At 41.5% G+C, this 20,023-nt stretch overlaps 2 protein-coding genes across 2 annotated transcripts; both read right to left on the minus strand.

Annotated features, from left to right (window-relative positions):
• Positions 1 to 3,004: 3,004 nt before the first annotated feature.
• On the minus strand, positions 3,005 to 4,808 carry LOC139405820 (gamma-glutamylcyclotransferase-like). The gene is made up of 4 exons (XM_071148255.1): positions 4,503 to 4,808; positions 4,143 to 4,294; positions 3,638 to 3,770; positions 3,005 to 3,407 (listed from the first exon to the last, which is right to left on the minus strand). Exons 1-4 carry the CDS (start codon positions 4,716 to 4,718, stop codon positions 3,261 to 3,263), a joined length of 648 nt encoding a protein of 215 aa, XP_071004356.1. The 5' UTR covers positions 4,719 to 4,808; the 3' UTR covers positions 3,005 to 3,260.
• A 5,321-nt stretch (positions 4,809 to 10,129) lies between these two features.
• LOC139405821 (gamma-glutamylcyclotransferase-like) lies at positions 10,130 to 12,177 on the minus strand. Its single transcript, XM_071148256.1, has 3 exons — positions 11,874 to 12,177; positions 11,641 to 11,786; positions 10,130 to 10,213 (listed from the first exon to the last, which is right to left on the minus strand). Exons 1-3 carry the CDS (start codon positions 11,991 to 11,993, stop codon positions 10,210 to 10,212), a joined length of 270 nt encoding a protein of 89 aa, XP_071004357.1. The 5' UTR covers positions 11,994 to 12,177; the 3' UTR covers positions 10,130 to 10,209.
• Positions 12,178 to 20,023: the final 7,846 nt, after the last annotated feature.

Here is a 20,023-nt window from a genome sequence, read left to right on the forward strand (position 1 = left end):
TTTGGCATGCTGTGTTATCTGCCTCTTGCCACAACAGGAGCAAAGCATAATAGCAAACACATTATACAGGACCCGGCTCTAGCCTTTTGGGGGCCCTAAGCAAGATTTGGTTGAGGGAACCCGAGCTGGCGGTAAAAATTTTTAGGGGCCCGCTCTTCACTGTGGAGAGAAATGTACATTTTAAGGTTACTACAAGCTTCACTCCACTGATCCACGTGCTTGCGTGCACGTGGGCAGAGTGGAATTTTTGGAGTAGTCAACTCCTTTTGGTAAAATTATATCCTCACCGGTTCCACTCCCATTCACAAGGGGGCAATAGAAAAGTATTTTATTTTTGTCTTTTCATTTTGTGAAAACATGAAGTTGCCTTCCCTTGCTAGTAGTAGCTAGCTGGCAGCCTGGCTAGCTGGCTTTAACCTGGCTAAAAACATAGAAAACTAGCCCGTCTTTTTAGCTTCCCATATCTCCATGTGAAATAATCCGATTTATAATAACAAAATATACCAGGGAAATGTTCTTATATTTGCCAGTGTAACCTAAAACATGATCCCAGTTTGAAATGCTGCTTGTGTATTCATTCCCATATCAGCTAAAAATAGAACCACGTGTTTTGGTTAGGGAGAAAAAAGCACATACTGTATCTCGCAGCTGTTTTTACCAGTAGCCTGGAATCAGTAGTTATTACTTCTAAACAAAATATATTTTGGGAGGAATTCAAATAAGGCTGCAATGTTTGGTTTATTGTTTGAACAATCACTGAGAATATATTTGCTTATCAATGCAAAATAGGCTACTTTGATACATAGTCTATTAATAGTCTATAGAGAGAGAATAAAGTAGACGGCGCACGTCAAAAGTCTGATTTATGAAACTATGTCCGGGTGACGCGAACATGCCCAAATATGGGCATCCTGTCAGGACCTCCTGGAGGGAAGGTGTCACGTGGTTATGGCCATATAAGTGCAAGTGCATCCTGTTGTCACGTGTTACAGTGTGTTATTTTATATCTATATTGCATCTATTCCTTTGAAGTTGTCACGATGATTGATGTGTAGGGACCTGGTTGAACTGGGGGGGATGTGTTTGAACATTTCAAAGAGGATGGCCCCACACCCACCATATTTTATTGCCCTTAGGGTTGTTGTCTATGAAACAGGAATGTCCGGTGGGGATTGTGTTTGTGGCAGACGCATTATAAATAAATCCCTGAACATGCGGCCCCATGATGTATAACTGTTGTACAACCAATGTTTATAAATAAAACATACATGCATGTTTCAATATTGCGCAGTAAAATTGTTTTGGATTAATTATAAGATGTTTTAAAGAGGTCTGTACTAAACATTATGAATTAAATAAATTTAGTCAGCCACCAATTGTGCAAGTTCTCCCACTTAAAAAGATGAGAGAGGCCTGTAATTTTCATCATAGGTATACTTCAACTATCTGTCTCTGCATGGGGCGTTTGAAACCAAAAAGGTATGTGAGGCTGTTTAGAATTGGGTGTGCGTCTCTTAAAATGGGCACTTTTTAGATTCATTAACACACATGCCTTTCAAATACGTATTTATCTCACCCCCAAGGACGTGGGGGGCTAAAAAGTCAAACAACCCCGGCAGAATATATCTTGTCGAGACGACAACCTACGGTTTAAAATAGATGTTATTTCTAATCAGCCCATATACAAACGACCCCCCACCCAGGTCTCTAAATGTATATCGGTGATAAGAGAATTATGTTCTCCAGGTACATCACCCAATTTAATTATATTACTCTCTGTCTGCAAACCAGAATGTGTAAGATCCTGGTCGAATGAAACAGGCCCAGCTAAATAGTCAAAAAGGTTTATTCATGGGACGTTCTGAAGTCAAGAATACAAATCAATTAATTTTATACTGACTTCTCACGCCCACACATACGCGCGAGCACACACACACACACACACACACACACACAAAAAACAGATGCACATACACACATGATGCATGTTTTGGAATATTGTTTTATTCTGTACAGGCTAACTTCTTTTTACTATCATTTAGGTTAGTATTGTGGAGTAACTGCAATGTTGTTGATCCATCCTCAGTTTTCTCCTATCATAGCCATTAAACTCTGTAACTGTTTTAAAGTCACCATTGGCCTAATGGTGAAATCACTGAGCAGTTTCCTTCCTCTCCGGCAACTGAGTTAGGAAGGACGCCTGTTTCTTTGTAGCGACTCGGTGTATTGATACACCATCGAAAGTGTAATTAATCATTTAACCATGCTCAAATGGATACTCAATGTCTAGGTGCCCTTCTTTGCCAGGCATTAGAAAACCTACCTGGTCTTTGTGGTTGAATCTGTTTGAAAATCTCTGCTCGACTGAGGGACCTTACAATTATCTGTATGTGGGTTACAGAGTCAGTCAGTCCATGCAATTTATGTGACTTTTTGAGCAGATTTTTACTCCTGAACTTATTTAGGCTTGCCATAACAAAGGGGTTGAATACAGTGCATTTGGAAAGTATTCAGAACCCTTGACTTTTTCCACATTTTGTTACGTTACAGCCTTATTCAAAAATGGATTAAATAAAAAAAAATCCCAATCTATACACACAATACCCCATAATGACAAAGCAAAAACAGATTTTTTTTATATTTTCAAATGTATAAAAAAATAACTTAAGTACTGAGTGAAGGGTCTGAATTCTTATGCAAATGTGATTTCATTTTTTAAATTTGGCAAAAATTCTAAACCTTTTTTGCTTTGTCATTATGGTGTATTGTGTGTAGATTGAAAAACTATATCTATTTTAGAGTAAGGCTGTAAAGCAACTAAATTTGGAAAATGTCAAGGGGTCTGAATACTTTCTGAATGCACTGTGTCTGGAACCGGCCCTGACATTGGGTACAATCAATCAAGTGTGTGTGTGTGTGAGAGAGAGAGAGAGAGTGTGTGTCTGTGTCACACTTCCCAAGCAAAATAGAGAAACTTTAGTAAAAGAAAATGCTATGCCAGACATTGTCATTCATTTTTCTATTTATTTGGTATCACATCTAAAATGACTGTCTCACATTTTACACAGAACATTTGGGAATATATACCAGTGTGCCACTTAGTTTTTTTTATTTACTCTAATGCATTTTTACTTAAGCTGATTGTTGCACAAAAGTACAACAGGGACATTTGAACTTAGACAACTGAGTCTTATGCCAATTTCCCTCTAAGGTTGTTACATTAAGTGATTTCTCTTTCATCTTCTTTCCTCTTGTACCATCTACAAGCTTTTTCCTTTATCAGCAGGTTTCAACGCGGTGATGTCATCTAAAATGGACGGACCGCTGTAGCCGTTGGTTTCCACTGCCTCCAGCTTCTTAATGTAATCCAAAGGTAAGCCGTTTTGTTTTGCTCCAAGACAAACAACCTGTAGGACAACGTTATTTGCTTTTGTTAATAACACGACCCATGGGTATTTGCATAAATCATTCTACTTCTATATTGGGTTTCAACATTTTGCCATTAAATATAACACAAATGCATTGTTTGTGCATTTGGATATGGCCAATGGAGGCATCCTTCAAACTGGCTATCAAAACAATCGTTATTTGTGTATGATTAGGCTGCTTTATAGCAAAAGACAGACATATAGCGTACCTGTTTGTATGGAGGCGAGGTCTGGTGAACTGTGAAGTTGTTCATCTGGTAGGTTCGACAGAGGACCTCTCCCTCGTCTGTGTTAATGGTAACGTCTAGTGGACTGTAGAATCCTATTCCCACTCCTTCCTGCCTGGAGAACACACAGTTAAGAGATAGAAGGTGTTCATCCTTTGGAGATACTGTTGATTGAAGTTACAAATTCATGCCATTCTCTACAGTCTGTAAAACAATCCAGAATGTTATATATAAATGCCATAGACATCAGTTGTACCACTTTTTACACTGGAACCAGAATTGTATTGTATTGCTTGTGGGAAGAGAACTAGGATAACCAGGGGCTTATTTCCATTGATTAAGCCTTCCGAGAAAATATGTACATTTGGAATATCCCACCTCAGGTCCTAGGACATCATCTCAGCAACAATTCCTATTCAGGGCTGTTCAATTTCACAAACCGCACGCCATAGGGATAGGCCTATAACACTGTAAATGAGCCACCCACTTGTCTAAACTGATGAGGTTGTCCTTGTCCATCTTCCAGACCACTCCCCAGACCACATCTCCCTTGGACTCTTCTATAGTAGCAACACCACCATGCCAAGAGTTTGTGTTGTTGAACTCTTTCTTCCAGTATCCAAATTGAATCACATGATCCTGTCAAGTAGAATATTCAAAAGCATACACAGTAACTTCATAATCACATGTACGTAGCCTAATCACAATTATTTGTTAAAGCATTGCTAACAGCATAATTAATAGCTTGCACACGTATCATGGCAAATTAAAACTCCGATGCCAACCTACAATGCTTGGTGCCAACTTCTCAGCATCTTCACAACAAAACATACGCACTGAAGCCTACCTTCAAACTGCCAGTTGTAACAAAAACCGCGGATGGATTCTTCAGCTGCAGTCTTTCCTTCAGCAGATTACTTCCATAAGCGAAATACATAAAGTAGTCAGACACGGATGAGTTTGAAACACTTGTTCCATTATTTTCAGCGGTGGCAGGAACCGCTTTTGACGCAATTTGTTGATGAAACAGTGCAAGTAAAATCGTGTAAGTAAGGTATGACATGGTCTATCCGCTTTGTGACGGTGAGTGTGTTAACCAGTTGGTAATGTTGTTATTTTTATTACTTGCTGTCTTTAGAGAAAGGGCTCGACTGCTGTACCTCAGCGTGACGGCGCGCTGATTGGCTGAGCGCTAAACGAGGAGGGGCATGCATGAACAGACAAAACAGACAGAACACCCTGTCCCCTTCAGTTGATAAGATGATCATTCTTTTTCATTACATTTCTAACATGATTCAGTTATCACAACAAAACAGTATCCATTCTGGGTGAAATGAGAGTTTTTTTTATTTTTATAATAAATGTATGCAATTTAAACTAGTGTGTTAATAGTGCCACTTGAAGCCCAGGGATATAAAGTACTTAAGTAAAAATACTTTAAAGTACTACTTAAATCGTTTTGGGGGGTGTCTGTACTTTACTTTACTAATTATATTTTTGACAACTTTTAGTTTTACTCCACTACATCCCTAAAGAAAATAATGTACTTTCTACTATTCCCTGACACCCAAAATTATTTGTTACATTTGGAATATTTAGCAGGACAGGAAAATGGTCCAACAAACTTAAAGAGAAAATCCCTGGTCATCCCTACTGCATCTGATCTGGCAGACTCACTAAACACAAATGCTTTGTTTGTAAATTATGTTGGAGTGTGCTCAACTGAGTATTACAATTGTTGGGAAAATTACTTGTGTCATTCACAAAGTAGATGTCCTAACCGACTTCCCAAAACGATAGTTTGTTAACAAGAAATTTGTGGAGTGGTTGAAAAACAAGTTTTAATGACTCCAACCTAAGTGTGTGTAAACTTCCGACTTCAACTGTACCTTTACTTTTGATACTTAAGTGTATTTAAAACTGAATACTTTTAGAGTTTTACTCAAGTAGTATTTTACTAGGTGACTTTCACTTTTATTTTAGCAATTTTCTATTAAGGTAAATTTACTTTTACTCAAGTATGAGTTGAAACCAGACTTTTTTGCAGTGTTGTTGGGCTTATATTCACATCCGTAGCAACAGCCCCTGTAAATCCTTTATCAATAGAAGCATTCAGTGAATTGTAGCTTTAAGATTAAAGTTAAGAAGTACGATTAGGAGATTAGGTTTATGTTAACTACTATATTTTCCAATACTACACGTTTCACTTCCAAAAGGATTCTAAAGTTATATTCCACCGATACAATCATTTTTTAAATGTAATTTGTGCAATACATTTAGTGTATGCATTAATGCATTATTTTGTGGAAAGGGAAGTTAGAGTGTTAGAGGAATTTAATTCCTCTTCATGCTGTTGGTGCTGCTCCATCAGCTTGCTTGGGAATACCTGCTGGCCTTCTGCCACATCATCCGCACCTGGCTGGAGGAGGCTGTACGGAGGCTATTGCTATGATGCCTTTGTATTGTACAGTGAGATGAGCGCTGGGTGGTGGAGCAGCTGCTTCCCGGCCTGGAGCAGAGGGGGTCTCCCTGCGTCTATGTCTGCATAGCAGGTACTTCCAATTGGGGAAGGACATTGTGGACTACATCACAGACAGCCTCTACGGTAGGTATCCTGGACCACTAGAAATACTATATACAGACGCACTGGTTAAAAATACCAAGCCTATGGCATCACCATCTAATGATCCTTCTTACTGGTCTGGTTTCAGGCAGCCACTACACCATGTGTGTGGTGAGTTGTAACTACCTGAGCAGTAACTGGCCACACCCTCCGTCTGCTGGTGGAGCAAAGGGTCATCCTTATCTTCCTGGAGGAAATCCCCCCAGCTGTCTGCCCACCACCGCCTGTCTAGGCTGGTCAAGACCAGGTACGTACAGTATGTGGAGAGGGGGTTCTGTGAACTACACTCTATCATTTATTTAACTAGGAAACATCCTTGCGAAAACAACATACAGTGCGTTTGGAAAGCAATCAGACCATTTGAATTTTTCCACATTTTGTTACATGACAGCCTTATTCTAAAATGGATTCAACGTTTGTCTCTGTTCTCTGACAAATTAACTGTACATTTTGGTGAAGTTATTCGGAAACATAATGTTAACTTTCACTGCTATGCGGATGACACACAGCTGTACATTTCGATGAAACATGGTGAAGCCCCAAAATTGCCCTCGCTGGAAGCCTGTGTTTCAGACATAAAGAAGTTGATGGCTGTAAATGTTCTACTTTTAAACTCGGACAAAACAGAAATGCTTGTTCTAGGTCCCAAGAAACAAAGAGATCTTCTGTTGAATCTGACAATTAATCTTGATGGTTGTACAGTTGTCTCAAATAAAGCTGTGAAGGACCTAGGCGTTACTCTGGACCCTGATCTCTCTTTTGACGAACATATCAAGACTGTTTCAAGGACAGCTTTTTTCCATCTACTAACATTGCAAAAATCAGAAACTCTGTCCAAAAATTATGCAGAAAAATGTATCCATGCTTTTGTCACTTCTAGGTTAGAATACTGCAATGCTCTACTATCCGGCTACCCGGATAAAGCACTAAATAAACTTCTGTTAGTGCTAAACACGGCTGCCGTGGCGGAGATCTTTGTGAGCTATACTCTGCCTTGTCTCAGGATGGTAAGTTGGTGGTTGAAGATATCCCTCTAGTGGTGTGGGCTGTGCTTTGGCAAAGTGGGTGGGGTTATATCCTGCCTGTTTGGCCCTGTCCAGGGGTATTGTCGGATGGGGCCAGAATGTCTCCCGACCCCTCCTGTCTCAGCCTGTCTCCCGACCCCTCCTGTCTCAGCCTGTCTCAGCCTCCAGTATTTATGCTGCAGTAGTTTGTGTCGGGGGGCTAGGGTCAGTCTGTTATATCTGGAGTATTTCTCCTGTCTTATCCGGTGTCCTGTGTGAATTTAAGTATGCTCTCTTTCTTTCTTTCTTTCTTTCTTTCTTTCTTTCTCTCGGAGGACCTGAACTCTAGGACCATGACTCAGGACTACCTGGCCTGATGACTCCTTGCTGTCCCCAGTCCATCTGGCCGTGCTGCTGCTCCAGTTTCAACTCTTCTGCCTGCGACTATGGAACCCTGACCTGTTCACCGGATGTGCTACCTGTCCCAGACCTGCTGTTTTCAACACTCTAGAGACAGCAAGAGCGGTAGAGATACTCTGAATGATCGGCTATGAAAAGCCAACTGACATTTACTCCTGAGGTGCTGACCTGTTGCACCCTTGACAACCACTGTGATTGTTATTATTATTTGACCCTGCTGGTAATCTATGAACATTTGAACATCTTGGCCATGTTCTGTTTTAATCTCCACCCGGCACCTCCAGAAGAGGACTGGCCACCGCTCATAGCCTGGTTCCTCTCTAGGTTTCTTCCTAGGGAGTTTTTCCTAGCCACCGTGCTTCTACACCTGCATTGCTTGCTGTTCTGGGTTTTAGGCTGTGTTTCTGTACAGCACTTTGAGATATCAGCTGATGTAAGAAGGAAATTTAAGAAGAAAAAACATTTTTCAATGTCAATCTACACACAATACCCCATAATGACAAAGCGAAAACAGGTTTTTAGGCATTTTTGCAAATGCATTAAACATAAAAAACAGAAATACCTTATTTACGTAAGTATTCAGACCCTTTGCTTTGAGACTCGAAATTGAGCACAGATCTGTGGAAGGGTACCAACAAATTCTGCAGCGTTGAAAGTCCCCAATAACACAGTGGCCTCCATCATTGTAAAATGGAAGAAGTTTGGAACCACCAAGACTCTTCCTAGAGCTGGCGCCCAGCCAAACTGAGCAATCGAGTGAGAAGGGCCATGGTCAGGGAGGAGACCAAGAACCCAATGGTCGCTCTGACAGAGCTCCAGAGTTCCTCTGTGGAGATGGGAGAACCTTCCAGAAGGACAACCATCTCTGTAGCACTCCACCAATCAAACGAAAGCCACTCCTCTATAAAAGGCACATGACAGCCCGATTGGACTTTGCCAAAGGGTTACCTAAAGGACTCTCAGACCATGAAAAACAAGATTCTCTGGTCTGATGAAACCAATATTGAACTCATTGGCCTGAATGGCAAACGTCATTTCTAGAGGAAAACTGGCACCATCCCTACGGTGAAGCATGGTGGTGGCAGCATCATTCTGTAACATAACGAAATGTGGGAATAGTGAAGTGGTCTGAATACTTTCCGAATGTATATATTTTCTATGACCTCGTGTGTTGAGGAACTTGACCTGAAGGCTTGTCTTCTAAATTTTATGTTCATTATGACTTGAGTATGTTGTCTTTCCTGTGTTGTATAATGCCTTGGGTGTGATAAAAACACTTTATTCTTTAATTCAAATAATCAGTTATTATTGTGATCCCCAGGACCTACCTGGACCAGGCCATGCAGTCTGCCTTCTGGGACAATCTGTTGACCAAACTGGTCCCTCCTGAACCACACCCTGGCCAGTGACCAGATTCAGTACTTCACTCTTTTAAAAAGGGTTCTAAAAGGGGTCTTTGTTGGGTGAAAAGGTTCTACCTGGAACCATAAAGGGTTCTCCTACAGGGATGAGCCAAATAACTATTTAAGGTTTAAGAGAGCACCTATTTTGTGTACATGTCTAGACAGTGGTATTCTGCTTCCAATGAACTTTGTATGAACTGTGTGGATACAATGACCAACCGTTATCAACAACAGAGGGAGACAAAGACCTTCAATCGTATATAGTAAACAGACTTCCATTGTTCAAAATATGTTTTCAAGGAAACACGTTCTCATCTAACAATGAAGTTTATGGCTTTGCATACAAAGGGGGAGGGGAAGAAGAAAAAGTGATCTTGAATGTAGCCTGGTCCCATATCTTTCTGTGCTGTCTTGACAACGTGGTCCTGTCACTGACCCATACGATTTGGAAAGACACCACAAACAGATCTGAGACCAGGCTATCTTGAATGAGGCTGATTTTTAATGCCATTGTACACTCTATACAGATCAACACAGAACATCCGGGATGTTTTTTTGTCCGCTGAAGTAATACAAATACACATGATCTTATTCCACATTTAATCCCTATACAGTCTGAGGGATGCTCAGTGTCATCATCATCATCATTGTTATTTGTAAGTAAATAACTATTCCTGAAGAGGACTTATAGATGTAATGTTGAGGGTTTCTCTAACCAGTGGGTTCGTGAACACAGTTCTCTCTCTAGGCAGGTTTGAGTTCCTAGAGAAAAATATATGCTGTCGCTAACTTGCTTTCAAACCAAGGTGCATGAACAGTGGAGCAAACTGGAGATGAGAAGATATTCAGCATTCTTGGTAGGACAATGGAAGATGTTGAAGCAAGCTTATATTGTCCTACCAGGAGTTGAGTTCCTAAACATGGCAGTTTGTTCAAGGTGTTGTTAAGCGTCAGATCGGTTGTTGGCTCTCTCTTTGTCTCTTTTCATAATCCGCTCCAGCTCAGCCATGACAGGCAGTGGGCCCTCATACTTGTTGGTCTAGATGGCCTTCAGCTTCTCCTGGTAGTTCTTTGGCAAGCCATTCTGCTCCGCCCCCATTAAAATCACCTGGGGCAACCAGAGAACAATCAACATAAAACATTTGTAATTTAAACGGAAGTTAAAGCATATTAATCAGACAATCACTATTTTCTGTTATCTAACGACAAATAAATGACCATTACAATCCAGAACATCAATAGTAACTACCCTTATGCCATAGTAACTGCCCCAAGAATGTGTCTCTCAAACCCATCGAACCACACACTACAAAGCACAAAGCTTCCGTGGTCACGAAGCCCCGCTCCACACCCGCTCCACACCTGTTACATTCGCTGGCTGTTTTTCTCAGACCACTTTGATTATTTAGCTAGAGCTTTTAGATGTGCAATGAACCATGTGGAAACACAGTTTAGTAACTGTTCACATTGTCCAATACAGTGCATGAGATTGGGTAAATCCTGAATGAAATAGATGGATAAAAAAAGTTTAAATAAAAAAAATAACACAAATCCTGTGTCCTTGTGACAGCCAGAATATGAACCTGGAATGTAGTGGTCCAGATGCTTCAGAAAGGGAGGTTTTAATTTGGAGAGGGGCTGTGAGTGAATAGTCAAAAAAAATAATTGACCTCGGTTGCTGCTCTTTACCTATTGCCTTTTCAACACAAAGCCATCTGCGAGTTGTCAGTGGCAAATGCCAGAAAAAACACCAAAACACTGGTATTTTTGCCACCACAGTGAGTGAGTTACAGAGACTCATTCAAGAGGATGATGTCACCCACACTGTCATCCACAAGTGATGAGTGATGTGTGAATTCCTTTTTCCAATGCTTTAGGTGTGGGTGTTTGATTTGCTGTTTTTCTGGTTATGAATTTGACAATATAGAGTATATTGTTTTATTACAATTCATTTGAAAAAACATTTGTTGGTAAATACCTTTTCAGAGACAACTTTCTGCATTTCTATTCATTGTCCCACTGTATATCCATGGAGAGCACCAGTTTTATTAACAACGTTCCTCTCTACGCTTTGTAAGGTCTCTAACGTCTTACAGAGTTCAGTGTCAAGTCCATGTTCTTAAATGTATTTTGAATAAAAGAGAACTTGATTGAGAAAGTAAGACCGTGTGTGATAGAGAGAGAGGGGGAGGAAAAGAGTGTAAAAGGAGTTGTGTCTTCTTGAGGTACTGTGGCGATGGTGGAGCGTAAATACAGCTATTCATGATGTAGGTGCGACAGATGAGCTCTTGGCCCCGAGTCTTCAGTTAACCTCCACAGGGCTATTTTTTAATATTTTTTTTAACTAGGCAAGTCAGTTACGAACAAATTCTTATTTACAATGATGGCCTACACCGACGAAACCCTGGACGACGCTGGGCCAATAGTTCGCCGCCCTATGGGACTCCCAATCAAGGCGGGTTGTGAAACAGCCTGGATACAGTAGACACAGTATGTGCCAACGAGGATTAGGTGAACTAGATAAAGTTATCTTACCTGTCTAGAGACTCGAGGTCAGCCACGTTCATCCTCCATACCACTCCCCACATCTCGTCCCCTGGGCTGTTCTCGATGGTCGCCACACCCCCATGCCAGCGGTCACTGGCCAGACCCTTGTAGTTCCCAAATATCAGCTTGTAGTCCTGGAGAGAAGGAGAGATAGAGAGGGTCAGGTTAAGGTCAGGTGTCCTCCCAGGTCCTCCTTATAGCCAGGTCAGGTCGGGTCGTACCTTGAGCCTGGCCACACAGTGGATGGAAGCGGAGGGGTTCTTGAGATGGAGCCTTTCCTTCAGTAGGTTGCTGCCGTAGGCAAAGTACAGGAAGGTGTGGATTTCTATGTTGTCATCCATGCTGACAGAGAGGAGGAGCAGGAGGGGGAAGGTCAGGGTGAGGTGGAGCTGGAGTTGAGGGAAGACAAGGAGGTGGAGGAGAGAATGGAGAGAAACCACAGTCAGCAAGAGTGCTTGGAGGCAGAGCAGAGACGCAAGGAGAGGTCAAGGAGAGGCGCTATTGTGACAGAGATTAAACTCTGCTTCCCACTCTTTTATACCAGCCCTCTCTCCACTCACTGACTCCCCATTCTCATGCTAATCCAACAGGCCTGGCCTGTGCTGTACCCACCACTGCCACACAATACACACAGCCTGCTGGTTGCTGAGCCTTATGGCCTGAGCTGGCTGAGCTCACAGTCACACCAGCATGTCATTCACAGTGTGCTGCAACAAGCCTGCATAGCACTGTCACGTGGGCAGAGAAGTTAGTGATGTGTTGCAGCTGATGCTTTGACAAATAGGCCAATCCATCACTCATGTTTGCTTGCGTGCACATGGATTTATGTTTCCACCGCCGATGGTAATCAGGCAAACCTCAATTATGTACAATGAAATATCATTTGAACTTTGCTTTGAAATCATGTCATGGGCACTGGTGTAGTGGAGGGTAAATGCAGTTTACACACCTTTTTTATTTTGTGCCAAGCTTTACCAATATTTAGCAGAAAAATGCATTGAAAGTATAGGAAGCATTACTGGTCACGGGAATGGAAGGCTAAACATGGCTGGTCCATCAAGGTCCAGTAGGTAACTTTGTATGCGATCTGACCAAATTCACATAGAAAAGTGAGTTATAGATTGGTAATTCCTATTGAAGGCAAGTCTGATGCGCGGCATATCTGTTCTGTGTGCTATTTCTATGCTTCCCATCTTTAAGTTTAGCTTTTGCGTCGTTTTACTTTTGGTTTTGTACACCAGCTTCAAACAGCTTAATATACACTATTTTGGGTTATTGGAAATATATTGGAAACAGCAAAGTTCGTATAGTGATGCAGGTCTAGATGTTGTACACATGAAATTGTGTCATCCCGAAATGTATCTGGAACGTTCTAATTTATTTTGTTGCCACTCTAGCAATACCTCTCCATCCATTCTACAAACACTTGAGTAAATGAGGGATACAAAATATATTAAATGCATGGAGTGCTTCCACACAGGAAGTTTCAGACGCTTACAGAATCTATACCAAGGTGCATTGAAGCTGTTCTGACGGCTCCTGGTGGCCCAACTCTGTATTAAGACACTTTATGTTGGCATTTCCTTTATTTTGGCAGTTACCTGTAGCAATATGTTACAATGACAATGGAACAGCTGGATAGGGGAAATGGCTTGAGTTTCACAAACGGGAATATAACATTGCAGACGTACACATGAAATTGTGTCAAACATCTAAAGACCTGTATTTGGGCTCCCGAGTGGCACAGTGGTCTAAAGGACTGCATCTCAGTGTAAGAGGCATCACTACAGTCCGTGGTTTGAATCCAGGCTGTATTGTATCCTGCGGTGATTGGGAGTCCCAGAGGGTGATGAATAATTGGCCCAGGGCAGGCTGTCATTTTGAATACAAATTTGTTCTTAACTTGCCTAGTTAAAAAAAACATTAAACACTATACTGAGATGTTTGCCATTTCTAAAAGGACATAAGTGGACATTTTTGGTGCCTTTGTTCATGTTTTTTTCTAGGCCCCCATACTACTCAATGAGGATGAGGAAGTGATTTGCTATTTGGGGTAAGTTTCTCAAAAACATGAAATCACAAAAAAGGTGGCTGGACCATTCTATAACATTCCATTTACATCAGAAGTTGTAAAAATATATATTTGTCCTTTAACAGTGATGACCATGAAAACACAAGACTGATTGCTATGTTCAACAAGTATATTATTCTTCCTGCTTTATCTAGCTCTATTTGTGATATTTTACCTTGCCTTGCTAGCTTGATAGGTAATCCATCTCAGATGACATGTCATGACCCGGTCCGAAGTCAGTCCCTCTTCTTGTTCGGGCGGCGTTCGGCGGTCGACGTCACCGGCCTTCTAGCCACCACTGATCCACTTTTCATTTTCCATTTGTTCGGTCTTTGTCTTTTACACCTGGCTTCACTCAACCAATTACTTGTTTATTATTTAACCCTCTGTTCCCTATGTTTTGTTTGTGAGTGATTATTCTTTGTACATCGGTCAGTTTGTGTGGGCTCGCTATGTTGCTTTGTATTTTTGTAATTTTGAGTAAGTACGTTGATTACTCATATCTGCTGTCCTGCGCCTGACTCTCTACGCCAGATACACACAGGACCATTACATGACATCAGTTATGTTATGTGATGAAGATGCAGTCTGGGGTCGTAAGCACTTACAAATGTGTAACATATTGTCTGAATAATTTGAATTTATAATATATCATAAAACACATTTTTGCAATTGGTTACATATATGCAATGGATGATTTTATTGTATTTTTATTTTATTTAACCTTTATTTAACTAATGATGTAGTACACAATCGAGCACAATTTTTTCCGTGACTGTTTATGGCAGGTGAGCACTACTTTACAAACTTCTGGTTGAAATGATAAAAAACCTTTGGAGCATCACTTTAATTTGCACAAACTGCATTTGAAGAGGCAAAGACGTTTCTGATGAACTGCATGCGCAACTTTTAATGACGTGGACAGAAAATTGGTCTAAATGGATGATGGTAATGACCCCGTTGTACTCATTGCTTGAGCCCATATGGATTGCATAGACTAGCCAAAGATAATGGAGGAATTTCTCTGAGCCAGCCTACTGGAATATTTTAACCGCACCCACTCAAAACAGCGTTTCGCTCACTGATGGAGGGGGAGAAAGAACTAACCAATAGGAAGCAAGCGCCCAGACCACGTCGTACTCTCGCATCCATCCGCGGAGTGGAAAAATCCATCCCAAACAGGAGGACCACAACCTGTAATTGTCTGTCTGCGAAGTCTGAAACGGAGCATGTTTCATACATAAACTAAATGTGCTTGAAGGAGAACATTTGATTACATACTGGAGTTGATTAAAGCAGATTTGTTTTAGTTTAATTCAAATAATGTTGTGTGCGCAGAACGCCTGATTTCTTTGTGCGATAAAAAGGGAGAATTATTAATAAAACCTATACTATGCTTGTTTATCATTCAAGCAGATCGGAAGAGAACACTCCTGGCCAGCGTATACAAAGGTAATATCCATCAGGTTTTTATTGTCATTTATCATTATTAAACTTGAAGAATGCTTCTGTAATATTCACATATTGATCAAGAGCATTATTGATCAATAAAAATGATATTTTACAGAACTGAGCCTCGGGGCTAGAATATCTTCCACTTGTGTGTCGCTGGTGTTCTTTGATTTATTGTAGCATGTGCATGTGAGGGACACGTTGACAAGTGAGGGACACATTGACAAGTGAGAGACACATTGACAAGTGAGGGGGTACAATAAAATCACGTAATGTTGGTTACATTGTGGTGGTGGGTGTTTTAAAGTGGCAACTATCAGTTATAGCTGCTTCATTTAGCCATTTGAATGCATTCACTTATTTCTACCTTTCTCTCCTTGTTTTATTTATCACAGTTTGTATACAGTATCATTTTTCTTTTACTGTCTGTCTCTGTCGGTCTGCATTAATTCATTCATCTCACCCTTGTTCCTTCCAACAACCTATTGGTATATCCATTATATCCTGCATGGATAAAGCTAGAGACATAAGCATGGACAGCCATGGATGATGTTGCCGGTTTTACTGGAGAACATTCTCGGTCTCATACTCAGGCCCAATCATGTTTGTCCTGAGTTGGTGTGAAGAGGGGTGAGAGAGAGCCCCAGTATGGAGCCAGGGAGGGGTCCAGGGTCGGGGGCTGGGGCTGGAGCCCCTTCCTCCATTCACGTCCTCTAGCTCACAGGGGAGTACAACTGTTCACCAATGGAACTGTGGGATAGTGTGGGTCTGCAAAGTGACTCAATAGTTCTGCTAGACATGTTTGCAAGATTTGACTGGGGTCTAGATGGAATAGCTAGATACTTAAGGAAGGATCCTGCTAAAGTTGTAGCTGGTAAGATATCCAAAGATCTTACATGATCCTTGGAAACAATACAGCAGGTTTTGTTTCCAAATGTCAAGTCCATCAATAAACAAGTATAGGTTTATAACTGACCAAGCCTGTTCTTTTTCTCTCAGTTGTTAAATGTTTCAGACTTGTGCAGAAAGTCACCCTTTGTCTGCCCTATCTGTTTATTCCTGTAGATGGCAGTGTTGCGTTTGAAATGGTCACATACAGTTGATACAGTATCACATCCACCGTTGGATTAGATCAAATCCCCAATAAAATGAACAAGGGAAAAATAACTAATTGAAAAAAGATGCTGTTATGATTATAGAATTGTATTATTATTATGGAAATAAAACCTTCACCACAATCAGTCAAACTAGCTGACAAACTCTTACTAACTTAAATCCCTGGTATAGAGCTTTGGACATGCTAAACCTTAGTGGTGGCAGCCTCCTCATTGAAAAGTACTGTGTTTTCTGGTTGAGTTGAGCCATAAACTTTTCATTTCCATATAGAGAGTTCGGCCAGGTTTTTAAAACGGTTGCCATGTTAGCGCCCAAACAGAACTTAATTCTTGACATTTTGATGATGTAACAATACGAGAGCGCCTCTGACAATTCCCTATGAAATTACCTGCTTTAAACAAGCAAAACAGAGCAGTGAATTTGACAGATGTTTTTATTGATTAGCATTCAATGTGTATCCAAGTCTGTACTGTGTTGTGCTGTCAACAAATTGCATATTTGCTTTCAATGGAAATCTTCATAGGTTTTGAAAACTATCAGAAATAAACAGCACAATGCGGAAGTGTCAAATTATCCCTTAGCAACAGCTATGGAGGAGAAAGTGGCGCTGTCGGAATGTTCAGATATATGGCTCTGGTATTTCCGTAGTCCAGTCTTTGCCTTGAAACATTGGTGAATGTGTCAGAACCCCATCCCAAACAAATAATGGAAACAAACAACAATATCTCAACACAAAGAGGGGAGCTGACATGGCAAAAATCAGTTCCGGGTGTTTTGTCACCGAGCAGTAGTACACCCTCTGGCCAGACTTTCCCACGCGGGGCGAGCCAAGAGTCATGCTGCCCTGATGGTGTTCCAGACCAATACCATTAGCAGCAGCAACACATGCGACTCAGGTACTATACTTGATCTTAGCCAAAAGGTTGATGCAGTGGCGTGTTGTGGTGTGACTCTCGCAACAGCAAAAAAATGTAAGCTATTATATTTCATTGTAAATAAACAAGTGTCAAATTGTGAATGAGGGAAAACAAACAATACACTCATTAAGTGTATGCAAATGCTCCCACCTGATGAACCCATCTTGTGACCCGTGTACAAGATTTAAGAGCAGACTGGGCACATTGCTTGGAGAGACAGAACAGCCGTATGTCAAAGACCCAGTGAGAGACAAAGACCCAGTGAGAGACAAAGACCCAGTGAGAGAACTGTTATGTAACGGCGTCTTAACTTTTCAGACAGTCTGTACCGCAACAGTCACTAATTGTCCATTGTTGCCAGGGCTATGGGCCAGCGAGGAGTTGGCTCTCGTTCCTGTAGCGTTCCTGTACTGAGCAGGCATGGGGTCTCTGTTCCTCGCAGCAGCCACAGCGATGTGATGTCAGGACCTGTTAAAGCATTTACCGTCAGAACCCTAACCCAGACGGACTGTGCCTCACTGTGGTGGACGTTTTGTCCAGATCTTTCCGGTCAGATCTGACCCAATCCCAGGCAGCCTCCAGTCTCTGGCCTTTCTGCTTTTTATTTGGAAGGATGTGACCAGTTGAAAGCTCACCATGGTGCAGACTGAGACCAGTTCTGGGTTACAGACAAGAGGATATGATGTTGACCTCCCGCGAGCAGCTCTTGCTAAATTCCACATCTGTCGACAAAACATGTCCCCTCTCCCCCAACCCCTCTCCGATTGTAAATATGCAGGCTGGGTTGCTTTCCTCTACTGCGTTCACTGTCCTTCAGACATTCTCCCTCCTCCCTCCACCCCAATGATCACGTGGGTGTCTTCCTTAACTGTCCAACTAGGACCATTATGAAATCCCAAATAAACACAGCTAATGCATCAGAGAGGGGGATGTCATCTGGGACAAATAGCAATGCATTTGTGTTATGTCAGTGGGGAGCAATGGAAAACAGAATTCAGCTCAATTGTACAGCTGCACCCCTCACTGTGAACCCCACTCTGACCCCCGCCCTCCACCGACCCCCAACCCGCCCGTAACCAATCCTGCTGTTCCCTCATAAAGCTCCTCCAACATGGTCCCATGGCCTCCCTCCACGAGGCTCCAGTCCCAACTGGACAGCTCTGACCATTAACTCCTGTTGTGTCCCATTTAGGGCTGAGATGTGAGGTCTACACCTATCGCTGTTTGAGCAGAGCCCAGTCTCCCACCAAAACGATGGCCACTGCCTCCCTAACTTCCCTGACAAACTATTCCACCAGCCTCATCTGGGCCGGATTCAACAACAGTTAAGTGGGATGTGCAGCAAGCAGCAAACCGCACGTGCACCCTTCAGGCGACCATTGCACAACCAGTCTAACCCCCATCTGAGACCCTGGTTTGAAGTGGATGAGTGGAAGGATTGTCACAGTAGGGATTGGGAAATATATGGTGATAATTGTGTTAGACTTGTTCATAAGCTGTTTGTTTCAATTTCAAGTTTGTCACGTGCACAAGTACAGTGAAATGTATTTTTGCAAGCTCTAAACCCTTCATTATCAATGTAGTACTAAAAAACAACATAAAGTAGAAGAAAAACACAGATAGATGTCACTCTGAAAGGTTCTCCCATTTCCACAGAGGAGCTCTAGAGCAACCATCAAGTTCTTGGTCACCTACTTGACCAAAGCCCTTCTCCCCCAATTGCGCAGTTTGGCCGGGTGGCCAGTTCTAGGAAGTCTTGGTGTTTCCAAACTTCTTCAATTTAAGAATGATGGAGACCACTATGTTCTTGGGGACCTTCAATGCTGCAAAAAAATGTTTGAAAACAGATCTGTGCCTCGACACAATTCTGTCTCGGGGCTCTACGGACAATTCATTCAACCCCATGGCTTGCTTTTTGCTCTGACATGCATTGTCAACTGTGGGACCTTATATAGACAGGTGTCCAGTCAATTGAATTTACCATAGGTAGACTCCAATGAAGTTGTAGAAACATCTCAAGGATGATCAATGGGAACAGGAGGCACCTGAGCTCAATTTCAAGTCTCATAACAAAGAGTCTGAATACTTATGTAAGTAATGTATTTCTGTTTTTTATTTTGTATACATTTGTAAAAATGTCAAAAAATCGGTTTTCACTTTGTCATTATGGGGCATTGTGTGTAGATTGCTGAGGGATTTTTATTTTTTCATATCCATTTTAGAATAAGGCTGTAATTTAACAAAATGTGGAAAAAGTCAAGGGTTCTGAATACTTTCCGAAGGCACCATATGTATAGGGTTAAAGTGACTAGGCATCAGGATGTACAATAAACAGAGTAGCAGCAGCGTATATAAAAAAAATATGTGGGGGTGTGTCCGTGTGTGTAGAGTCAGTATAAATGTGTGTACCTGTTGTGAGTGTCAATGTGAGTGTGCATAGAGACAGTACAAAAAAAAATACAAGGGTCAACTCAGATAGTCCTAGTAGCTATCTCAGCAGACAAAACATTACAAACAGCTAGTAGATTGGTCACGAAAGTCAGAAAAGCAATAAAATGAATCACTTACCTTTGATGATCTTCATATGTTTGCACACACGAGACTCCCAGTTACACAATAAATGTTTGTTTTGTTCGATAAAGATTCTCTTTATATCCAAAAACCTCCATTTGGTTGGCGTGTTTTGTTCAGTAATCCACAGGCTCGTGCGGTCACGACGGGCAGTCGAAAATTCCAAATGGTATCCGTAAAGTTCTTAGAAACATGTCAAACGTTTTTTATAATCAATCCTCAGGTTGTTTTTACAATAAATAAT

The sequence above is a fragment of the Oncorhynchus clarkii genome, chromosome 3, assembly GCF_045791955.1.
Source record: "Oncorhynchus clarkii lewisi isolate Uvic-CL-2024 chromosome 3, UVic_Ocla_1.0, whole genome shotgun sequence".
Lineage (NCBI taxonomy): Eukaryota > Metazoa > Chordata > Actinopteri > Salmoniformes > Salmonidae > Oncorhynchus > Oncorhynchus clarkii.

Excerpts from the sequence above, each read along its gene's own strand:
- LOC139405820 (XM_071148255.1), bottom strand. The coding sequence starts at position 4,718 with ATGTCATACCTTACTTACACGATTTTACTTGCACTGTTTCATCAACAA. Across the intron at positions 4,295-4,502 it reads TTACAACTGGCAGTTTGAAG|GATCATGTGATTCAATTTGG; the intron begins GTAGGCTTCAGT and ends TCTACTTGACAG. Across the intron at positions 3,408-3,637 it reads CCTCGCCTCCATACAAACAG|GTTGTTTGTCTTGGAGCAAA; the intron begins GTACGCTATATG and ends GTTGTCCTACAG.
- LOC139405821 (XM_071148256.1), bottom strand. The coding sequence starts at position 11,993 with ATGGATGACAACATAGAAATCCACACCTTCCTGTACTTTGCCTACGGC. Across the intron at positions 11,787-11,873 it reads ACTGTGTGGCCAGGCTCAAG|GACTACAAGCTGATATTTGG; the intron begins GTACGACCCGAC and ends CCTTCTCTCCAG.